Genomic DNA, 11,333 nt, shown 5'->3' on the forward strand with positions numbered 1-11,333 from the left:
ACGCAACAAGTCTGATGCCCTTGAGAGTTTCAGAATCCTTGCTCTTCAGCTCAAACAGGACAAAGGAGGAATCATTCAGATTAAGAGCGATCATGGCGGTGAGTTTCAGAATGAGCAGTTTGACAAGTTCTGTCACAGTCAAGGTATTCGTCATCAGTATGCCGCTCCAAGAACTCCTCAACAAAATGGAGTCGTGGAAAGAAAGAATAGGACATTGCAAGAAATGGCTAGAGCAATGCTGTGTGGAAACAGTGTTCCATCTGGATTCTGGGCGGAAGCAATCAACACTGCATGCTATGTGATAAATCGGGTCTATGTCAAGCCAAAGACCAAGACTACTCCCTATGAAATCCTCAAAGGCAAAACACCGAATCTGAGTCATATGCATGTGTTTGGATGCTTGTGCTACATTCTGAATGATAAAGAACATCTTGGAAAGTTTGAAGCAAGAAGTGACGTAGGGATGTTTCTAGGATACTCAGTGAACAGTTCAGCCTACCGTGTGTTTAATCAGCGTACAAAGTTTGTAGGTGACAATGTTAACGTAGTCTTTGACGATAGCATTGGATTCTATGAGGCTCGTGTAACACAGACAATAGACGGTGTCACGCCAAGTTCTTCAAGACAAGCTGAAAACGAAGCTGAGAATGAAGTGAAAGAGGAGTCTGAAGGAGACGATGAACCTGAAATGACCAAGGTCGATCTTGATCAAGGAAAAGTACACAAAAACCACTCCTCTTCAGATGTGATTGGCGGACTGTTTGATGAAAGAGTTACAAGAAAGAAACAAATCGACTTCAAAGAGATGGTAAAGTTGGCATGTTTCGTGGTGAAGATGAATGAAGTGGAATGCTTTGTGTCGCTCATTGAGCCTAAGAACATTCAGGAGGCATTAGATGATGAATTTTGGACCGAATCGATGCACCTTGAGCTTGAACAGTTTGAACGACTTCAAGTGTGGGAACTGGTACCAAGACCAAAGAATGTAAACATTATTGGAACCAAGTGGATTCACAAGAACAAGACTGATGAGGAAGGAAATGTCATTCGAAACAAATCGCGATTAGTTGGCCAGGGATACTCTCAGATCGAAGGAGTAGACTTTGATGAAACCTTTGCTCCAGTTGCACGACTTGAATCAATACGACTACTGTTTGGAATGGCGTGCAATCTGAGAATCAAACTCTATCAGATGGATGTCAAGAGTGCTTTCCTAAACGGTGTATTACAAGAAGAAGTCTACGTAACACAACCAAAAGGGTTTGAGGATCCGCATTTTCCGGATCACGTCTACAGACTCAAGAAAGCCCTCTATGGGTTGAAACAAGCTCCACGAGCTTGGTATGACCGTCTGACGGAGTTCCTGGTACAAGCTGGTTTTCAAAGAGGTGGTGTGGACAAGACCCTGTTCATCGGAGAAAATGGAGATGACATGCTGATCATTCAAGTTTACGTGGATGATATCATTTTCGGAGGAACGTCTAAGCAAATGGTTGATGACTTCGTGAAGACTATGACAAAAGAATTTGAAATGAGTATGGTTGGAGAACTGAGCTATTTCCTTGGACTTCCGATCAAGCAACTAACCGATGGAATCACAGTGTCACAGAGTACCTATGCCAAAAATCTCATCAAGCGATTTGGAATGCAGACAAGTAAGATTGCAAAAACCCCTATGAGCACAACAACCAAACTTTCCAGAGATAGCGATGGGAAACCAGTTGATGAGAAACTCTACCGAGCCATGATTGGGAGTCTCCTTTACCTCACGGCAAGTCGTCCTGATTTATGCCTCAGTGTGGGGATTTGTGCTCGCTATCAAGCTAAACCAAAAGAATCTCACATGAATGCAGTAAAGCGTATTATCAAATACGTAAAAGGCACTCTTGACTTTTGTCTTCATTATACATTTGAGACTAATGTGAATCTTGCAGGTTTTTGTGATGCTGATTGGGCAGGTTGCTTAGATGACAGACACATCACATCAGGTGGTTGCTTTTTCTTGGGAAACAACATGGTCTCATGGCATAGCAAGAAACAAAACTGTGTTTCTCTATCCACAGCAGAAGCTGAATACATTGCACTAGGTAGCTGTTGCACTCAACTCATGTGGATGCGACAAATGCTTATTGACTACGGTATCATCTCTTCTCCCATGCTTATTCATTGTGATAACATGAGTGCTATCAATCTCTCTAAAAATCCAGTTCAGCATTCACGTACTAAACACGTGGATATAAGACATCACTTTGTGAGAGAGTTGGTGGAAATGAGGATTGTGATATTAGAGCATGTCCCAACAGAGAAACAACTTGCTGATCTCTTTACCAAACCACTGGATTACAACACCTTTCTGGGTCTTAGAAAGGCGTTGGGAATCATGGAACTCTGAGTAAGTCCTAAAAAAAGGGGGGAGAGTCACTGTAAGAATGCCGGACTCTATGCTTCGATGCTACCCCCTCACTAACACCTTGAGTCAACAAGTTCTACTGTGTAAGTTCTGTCACCTGACTCTTGTTATCTCGCTTTCCTGGTTCACTGGTGAAGGGCACTCATCTTGAACTGAGATGTTACCCCATTTCACGTTTGATGCATTGATCACTGCCCGGATTGAATGAGGAAACACATAAGAGGATGAGTGCTGTGTAAGTAAAGATAGTTAAAAAAAAAAAAAAAAAAAAGGAGAATGTGTGTCACGCAAAAAGGGTCAAAGGTAAGACTCATGTGTAACTTTCTGAAAGAGGTATGTGACTCATAACAAAACAAAAGGAAAGGAAGGCCTGGAATGATAGATACTCGTTTTGGAGCAGGGTGTTATCCCACTTTGTCTCTGGTTTCGATCACTGTCTTGACTGGGCAGGTTTGGTACCAATTTCTTGGGATACATGTTTCGGAGCAGGGTGTTATCCCACTTTGTCTCTGGAGTTCATCTCTGTCCTAGAATTAGAGTTGTGTATTAACTGCCTGTTGATAAAACGAGAATGTCTGTGAGTTGGAGAGACAGACACACAAGAAGCCTAACGTGTGTTTCCAGACCATACAGCTAAGTGGGAAAACAGAGTTGGGTTGACTGAATGGACACAGCAGAATCTCGTTTGTGACAGCTACTCGGCTGAGAAATAGCTACAGACTTGGGTTGATTCATTGCTTTCAATAAAAACAATGCTTTGGTAGCTAGATGTGTGGCGAAAATCGTTTTTCAGTGACTATACCCCTGAGATGCAGGCATCATATCCATTGATGTATATCGGCCTGACAATTATCACAAATTCTCATGACTCCCGAACTCTCTTACGAATGTAAGTGAAGTCTATGCTCCTGGTTACATGCATGAGTTACACATAAGTTCTATTGCATCACACTCAGCGTATTAATTTTTTTTTTTGAGCTGAGATATTTGATTGGGGACTAATGTTTTAAATTGAGTGCAATTAGGTCATCGGTTGTGTCGGATCTTTTTTTAAAAAAAAAGGGGGATTCGCCATATCTCTCTCTCCAAAATCGAAACATGCAACCCACCCGAAGAAGCTATCGATTGTCTGAGAAAGAAACAGCTATTCCGGATCTCTCCTCTTCTGGTCCGTCTGGATCTTCCCGCAAACGTATCCGGAAACAACGCCGAAAGGTGACTCCGCCACCGTCTTCTCCGCCTGCTGCATATACATCTACCGACGACGAGGTTGAAGCTTTTCAACTCAAAGAGCCACGCTATCAAGCAAGCCGTGCGATCTTCCAAGCACGAAATCAAGAAAACCCCGAACTACTTCGTTCCCACATCACTCCGTTCTCGAGTCGTTTTGTCACCAGCAATTCAGTTGAGAGGTATGAAAAATTGGCTTCACGTGAGTTTGTGATTCAACAGAGGATCGATGTGACTGACGAGAACTTGCTCGATGTGAAACGGGTGGTAGTTAGGTCAGGGTTGATCTATACTCTGATTGATAGTGACTTGTTTCATCCAAATGTTGTGAAAGAGTTTATTGCCAATTTGGGTGCGGCTGAGAATAGAGGAGATGGTGTTGCTGTGTTTCTTCGTGGGTCCATGGTTGAATTCTCGCCTAGCTTGATTAATGCTATGTATTTGATCCCTGGCTTTGAAGAAGATCCTGACTACTTGGCAGTAGACATTGATCGAGTGTGCTCGTTCCTGACGGATAATCGTGTGCGACGTTCTGAAGCCATGAGCTCTAAGTATCTGACCCCGACGAATCAAGTCCTCTACAAGCTGGTGTGCTCAAATTGGATTCCCACCACCAACTACACGTCAATGAACCAGGAACGACTCAAGTTTCTCTACATGCTTCATCATCACAGGGGCTTTGACTTTGGTCAGATGGTCTATGATCAAATCATCAGCTTTGCAGCTAACATCAGCACTGACAGGTCTCGGAGAGTCATTTTCCCTACATTGATTCAGCAAGTGATTGACTATCAACGGACAGTGCTGTCATTTGAAGATGATGAAGAGTATACCGGGTATCCTAAGCTGGTGGTAAAAGACATCAAGGCAGGCAGAGGCCAAGGGGGTAACTCTAGTGCCGCTGATCTTCTGGCTGATATTGAGCGAACCATAGCTGATCTTAAAAGCATTCGGATTCGCTTGAGGAGTAAGGGAGTAGTACTTGTTGAAATTCTTAAATTTTCTGAGTCTCTAACCTTTTGTTTTTATCTTAATGTGCATCTACTCAGGGGGAGAATATCCACAGTATCCTCGTCGGACTCAACAGAATGAGCAGGAAGATGAAGTGGAACCGGACAGTGAAGAAAGTGAAAGTTTCTAATGAGTGAATCTGTTGTGTTTCATTATATGCACCATGTACTGAACCTTGATGTTGCACTTTGCATCGTACTCTTTTCCTTCTTTGCTTCTGTTTGTGTATGGATTTGAAAAACCTTAATTTCTTAAGGTTGTGGTATGATGTTAGACTAATCCTTATGGTTGATATGGAAAATAGTCGTGTGGTCTTGTGTGTTGAGCTTTGATTGCAACAGGTTGAGTAGATTGTCACATTCAGATAAAAAGGGGGAGAATGTAAGCTCAAGAATTATGAGCTTGTTTGGTTTGTGCCTAGACTGTGTTACACTTGGTGATGAGTGTGTAACATAGTGCGGTATATTTGTTACGACGTGATGACGTGTTACAAACTGATGGAAGTAGAAGATATTGCTTTGGCGCGAAGCAAGGAAGATCTTCTGTTGGCGATATTTTAGGAAGTAGAATATTGCCTTTTCACGTGTATTTAACAAGTAAACCTAGAAGTGTTTTAGGTTACGCGTTAAGATAGAAAAAAGCTAGAACAAGAGGTGTGTTCTTGTCAGCTTCGGAAATCGAGTGAAGGGTATTCAGCTCGAGTTTCTGTGATTTAGAGATTAGAAATTGGTCCGTCGCTAGTCGTGTGTGACTGAGCATAAACCGGATTAAACAGATCTAGGAGGATTGTTTAAAAGATTTCTAATATACAAGAAAGTGTTCTTGAGAGATTTGTGTACGGTTCTAATTGTAGTGTGTCTGAACTTTCACTTTATATAACTGCTCCTTGTTTATTTCCTACTCTTTCGTTTATAAGCATTTCGACCACACTTATAAAATATGAGCTTCTCCTTTGTCTTCAAAGTAAGACAAGAAGATCAAAAACTAGGTGTAATAGATTTTTGCATCTTTTCTTATATGGTTTCTCTGATGTTATCATTTCTTAAAACAAATGACTAACTTAGACACAATCATAGTGCATCATCATCATCTCTCTTTGACCTTTTCTTCTACTTCGTTTGCACTTTATCATATAAGCTTCTCCTCTGTATTCATTCTTCACTTCACGAATCATCTTCTTCACTCTAGTTTCCAATTTATCTGGTGTAGAATTATGTAAAGGATGAATTTCCTATATTCTTCTCTCGGTAAAGTTTAAGTTTTGAGTCATTGTAATTGCTGGAAAAATTGGTGACTTATGTAATCGTTTAATGCATCAGATGGACGGTCAGTAAATTTTAACATCGTGTGCATCATAATTCTGACCATAAGAGCATGTCAGAAACATAACCAATTGAGTCACATGTTGCTGTCGTTGGGCACCTTGTTCTCATGAGTTATCGGTGGTTTTGCACTTTATCATCTTCAGCTTTTAGCTAGGTTCCATGAGATTGTTGATTGTTCATTTATGTGAATTTATTTCTCGTGTTGCCAATTAAGAAAAAAAAACAAAAGACTTCATTGATATATATCGATCTTGCCACCGACACTTTAAAGCATTTTTTTGGCAAAGACACTTTAAAGCATTTCCTTTTTACAAAATGCACAATGTTTGCTTGAGACTCAAGTCACCACGAATAGCAATATACTACTCCGTGAGACAGAAATCTCATTCTCATTCATCTCTTTGTTCATTCACTCCCGACAGCGGCAAAAGTGGAATACGTCAAGGAGACAAGGTCACAAATGGAAATCCAATTCAGTCATCCAGAGACAGACTCAATAGTTCATTAAACCAGCTTTACACACAAAAAGAGGCGGTCTTGTCCCAGTAAGCATTGACTTAGCACATTCGCATGCATTAGGGTATCGTCCAAACACTCCTTCCATTTCGAGCGCTATGTAACCACTGGTGGTAGGCTGGTAGCTCTAAGCCTCTAACAGGAAAGATAGCTTTTTTAGGATTCAGAAATATGGAAACGAACAAAACAATAATAATAGGATAGGCATGTGTCATATATATTATTTTTAGGCATGTGTCATATATTTTAGCTTTTTTATTATCAAACAAAAAAAAACTTAAGTCAGTGATAAATTTGACTAGGGTTATTACAGTCGTAAAAGAATTATAACTACGGCAATTTTAGCTGACAAATGTTACTTTATAAAGAAACACTGAAGTAGGAAATATGTTTTCGATGAAAGAAAACATAAGCTATCATTTTTAATAGTTACATATATCTAAAAAATAAAATTATGGAAATAATTTTACAAATTACCATGTGAAAATCGTGCTGGGTTACCTTATTGATGCGGGATTATATACATAACAATAAGAAACTCATCTTTTTCTTGTATACAAGAAAGAATCCTCTAGCTTTTTCTTTTAAAAAAAAAATTAAAGAGCATACTGCAACGCACAGAGAGGATTTGAATCTGGATATGATTACGTAACATGGTGCTTACTAATAGAAAAAATACATTAATTAGCCTAGAGACAGATATCCAACTTTCATATGTATTAATATCCGTTTATTTATTTGATTTTACCTTATTTTGTTACAATAATTGGAAAAAAAAGAGCTATTGCAGTATTTTTCGACAGATTTTATTTAGGACGAAAAAAAACAAAGATTAGTAATGCGTCGAGGTTAAAGTTGCCTCCCCAATTTAAATCCCAAACAAAAGTTAAACCTAAAATCTCTTTAAAGCTTTGAGATAATTTACTATGATAGTTACCCAACACCTACACACAAAGAATCTGTTCTCCCTCAGTCACATCATTCTTTTCCCCATCTTTACTCCACAAAGCACCTGCATTTGTATATTATATGTTTCATTGATTCTTCATGAAGCTGTCTTTACCCTTACTTGCATCACAAGTAAAACTAAGAAACGAACATGACCCATCGCCGTCACGAACCACCAACTCTCGAATCACCTGCGTCGTGTCTTCGCTTTTCCCTCCATGCTCATACGAAAAACCGCCCTGAAGATTTTCATAACTGAACCGGTTTAGGTTTACGAGATTCTTAGGTTTAGTTTCGGTCGATCCTCCACATTGCCTAGGCTGTGTTTGGTAGAAGACTTTAGAGAGAACTGGTTCGCCGTCTTTCTCGTCCTCACTGTGGCCTAAGTGATACTGATGCATCACCCAGTTCGTCTTCTCGGGCTTCTTCTGGCGACCGTAGTTCGTGTAGAGCACTAGGATCTTCTTGAAACCAGCTTCTCCTGACTGAGACAAAACTGGTCGGGTCTTTCCCGTTTTGTGCCACCGTGTCTCGTGCCCTTCCTCGTCTGTGCTCACTTTTCTACGTTTTCGTGTTCCGGTCGTGTAAGCCTTTGACGGCCGGTGGAAGAAGTGTCGTACTTGCCCGTCTTTGCTTACTCCTACTTGGACAAGATTGACATAAGTTTAGCATATGTAAACCACTTTAATCATAGACAAAAAATGGAGACTGTGTTATATTTTGTCACCAATATATCACATTACGTTACTAGATTTGATCATTTGTTTTTGAGATAAATTAATAAGTAAAGCGCAACAAAACAACTATCATCAAATCTAAGAAAGATTACCGACTATCATCAAATCTAAGAAAGATTGCCGTTTTTTCTGACAAAATATCCCTGTTTCTACAATTTTATTTTCTACAAAATAAATTTTCTACAAAATAAAGCCCTAATACAAATGGGTAAACCCAAAAGAATTTTTTGTAAGCTTGAAAAATGAAAATGGCGAGAAAATTGCATTAATTTAATTTTCAACAAACATTATTCTTTCTTCCAACTATATATGTTATGTAATTTGATATATTACAAAGAGAGCGTTTTGTTTTATACCAGGAAGTTTCTCAGGATGCGTATAACAAATTCCATTCTCTCCTTCAAGTGTAGGTATAAACTCATCGATCAACGGATGAAGCTTCCGCTTATCGGATGAAACCTTCGCCTCCAAGTGCATAAGGATCTCTTTATCCGACGGGTCGAATTTGACTCCTGCCGGTAAACTTGGTAAATCTTTGATGCTGCCAACCTTAAATTTCATTTATTTACATTAATATGGGCGCCAAAATACAAAGTACAGGATATATGTATAATTTAATTGACTAGAGAGGTTTATAAGGTGAACCATTCATGGTTTATATATATAACCTGGTCGTCTTGTTGATGCATCTTATGTCCACAAGAAGAACAAGTCATAATGGGAGATTCAACGATAATCTTTGAATCTGGACGGCTCGTGACACATGATTGAGATTGATCTTTGAGTTGAATCGATGGATGATCAATATTGGATGCTCTTTCAAGATTGAGGTCATCTGAACCATCACACCAGCTCATCTTTTACTGATCCCTCTCTCTTTCTCTCTATAGAACAAACCCACCAAAATCTAAACCTAATTAAAATTAGTACTACTAAAAGATAGAGTCGAGAGAGGGAGGGAGAGAGACCAGCTAAAGATGAGGTGATATAGAAAGAGAGGCAAGTGATTGATAAGTTTTCTTCCAAAAACTTAATTGTATATATTAAACTAAGTTAATGGTTTTAAAATAATATTTTGAGAGGTTGCTTGAACGTCACGTCTATTAATGGTTTATGTTTATACGTTTGCAACAAAATTAAATGCAAATTTCTCAAAATTTGATTATGACTATTCTTGACCATTTTATTTCTAGTTTCCACAGTTGATTTGTCGTGTATTATATATTATTAGCCGGATTCGTGTTAAATAATTAAATGTGGCATCCAACTACAATTAGGAAGAAAACAATTGTGCACGAAAATATTATATTAAATCAGGATATGTAGTTTATATATATGCGAATAAAAGACAGAAAGTAATATCTTCACAGACAAGAAAGATAATGAGATGGAGTGTCGTTATTGAAACTTGTTTTCTTTTTCTAACTTTTAGTTTTTGCCAGTTTTAATAATTTTTGTAGTCAGAAGACAGAAAGGTATCACACCATAATATAATCTTTGATTAATCCTTTGACCATTAAAAGAAAACTAGATTTTGACCCGCACTTGGAAAGCGCGGGGTTGTTGGATTATATTATAATACAAAATTTTATTATATCGAAAAATATAATTTTTAACAGCTATATAATCTACAAATTAGTTTATTTGAGATTTTATATGTACACTTTTACGTAAGTTTCTTTTCGACATGAGAATTATATTCGGATCAAAAAAACAAACTAAACCGACCCAAAATTATAGGTTAGTTCAGGTCGAGAGAAGATAACCTATTGTGTTTTTTTTGACCCGCAGGTCTTTGTTTGAGTTCGGGTCCTACCCTAGACCCGATCATAAATATGTGTTTATTAGGTATATTTGGATATTTTGAATATATTTCCGGTATTATGGATATTGTTTTTAAGTTTTTGGTTTACGATTAGAGTTTTGATTTCAGGTAAATTTTTCAAATTAAAAAAGAAATTGGGTATTTTCCAGTTCATCGTGTTAGATTTTGAATAGGATTTTAAAATTTTAGGTATTTAAATTTTTTTGGTATTTGTTTGGAGTTTCAAATACTTTTCGTGTTTCGAATATTTTTCAGATTTTTTATATATTTCGAATTCTTTTAGGATCTTAAATACCCGAACAGATGTGGATCCATTACGTCCATATCAGGTCCAACAACTTTTTGATATAGATTTTTAACGTTATTGTACAAAAACATGGTTGATGAAATATTTTTCTGAGTAAAGGTATCATAAGAAATAATATTAAGATCTGTTAAAAATATTTAAAATATTGTATGTTTAGAATGATTAATGTATTATCAAAAAAATAATAAATAGTTATACATAACTCCAACAACTTTTTTATATTAGATTTTTTAAAACTTTTTCTCTTTTAATCGTATTGATTCGTTTTAAGTGAAAAGTATATAAAAGTATAATATCTAAACAAATAATTTTCAAAATCTTGAATAATCAATACTGATATCGTGAAGTCGGGTTAGCTTTAATAGAACCAATGAATTTCTTTATTTTTGTGAAGGTAACATGAATATTCAGGAAAATCATTTTTAAATATGAAAATATTATCAAATTATAGACGGTTGAAAGTTTTGTATATGATATGAGATTTTAGTGGGAAAGTTTATATATGATATGATTACTTTATTATAAACGAAAGAGGAAGTTAGAATGTACACATATATGTCTTGTATATCTTGCTTTAAATCATATATTATATGATCAAAGTGATAATATAAAACATTAGTTTCAATGTTTTTACGATTAAAAATCAAAATGATAAATATAGTAATAGTAATGATTAGAATTTAGGAGTGAGATTTAAATAAATAAAAGAATTGACTAAATTATTGTTAGAGAAATATATGGTAATATTGTTAGTATAAATTTAAGGTAAGACCAAAAAATAATGAATTTAATGAAAGTGTCCAAACAACTTTTATAGATAGATATTTTTAGACTCCTTTCCTTTTAATAGTATTGATTCATTCAAGATTGCGCACTATGCAATGTCTAAACGTTAAGTTGCCCTTAGACGATCAATATTGTCACATGTGTATATATATATATGTAGAATTCATTTATATAACAACATAAAATTAAAAGAAAAATGTTGGATCATATTCCATAGTCCATATATAGTTTTACTTGT

The 11,333-nt window shown here is 36.9% G+C and overlaps 2 protein-coding genes across 2 annotated transcripts; one reads left to right on the top strand and one right to left on the bottom strand.

Annotated features, from left to right (window-relative positions):
- The first annotated feature begins 3,508 nt into the window (after positions 1–3,508).
- LOC117127795 lies at positions 3,509–4,788 on the top strand. Its single transcript, XM_033278466.1, has 2 exons — positions 3,509–4,618; positions 4,690–4,788. The coding sequence occupies exons 1-2, from the start codon at positions 3,509–3,511 to the stop codon at positions 4,786–4,788; spliced, it is 1,209 nt and encodes a 402-aa protein (XP_033134357.1).
- Positions 4,789–7,258: 2,470 nt separating this feature from the next.
- On the bottom strand, positions 7,259–9,787 carry LOC103838949 (NAC domain-containing protein 10). The gene is made up of 3 exons (XM_009115412.3): positions 8,846–9,787; positions 8,534–8,726; positions 7,259–8,080 (listed from the first exon to the last, which is right to left on the bottom strand). Exons 1-3 carry the CDS (start codon positions 9,032–9,034, stop codon positions 7,527–7,529), a joined length of 936 nt encoding a protein of 311 aa, XP_009113660.1. The 5' UTR covers positions 9,035–9,787; the 3' UTR covers positions 7,259–7,526.
- Positions 9,788–11,333: the final 1,546 nt, after the last annotated feature.

This window comes from Brassica rapa, chromosome A09 (genome assembly GCF_000309985.2).
Source record: "Brassica rapa cultivar Chiifu-401-42 chromosome A09, CAAS_Brap_v3.01, whole genome shotgun sequence".
NCBI lineage: Eukaryota > Viridiplantae > Streptophyta > Magnoliopsida > Brassicales > Brassicaceae > Brassica > Brassica rapa.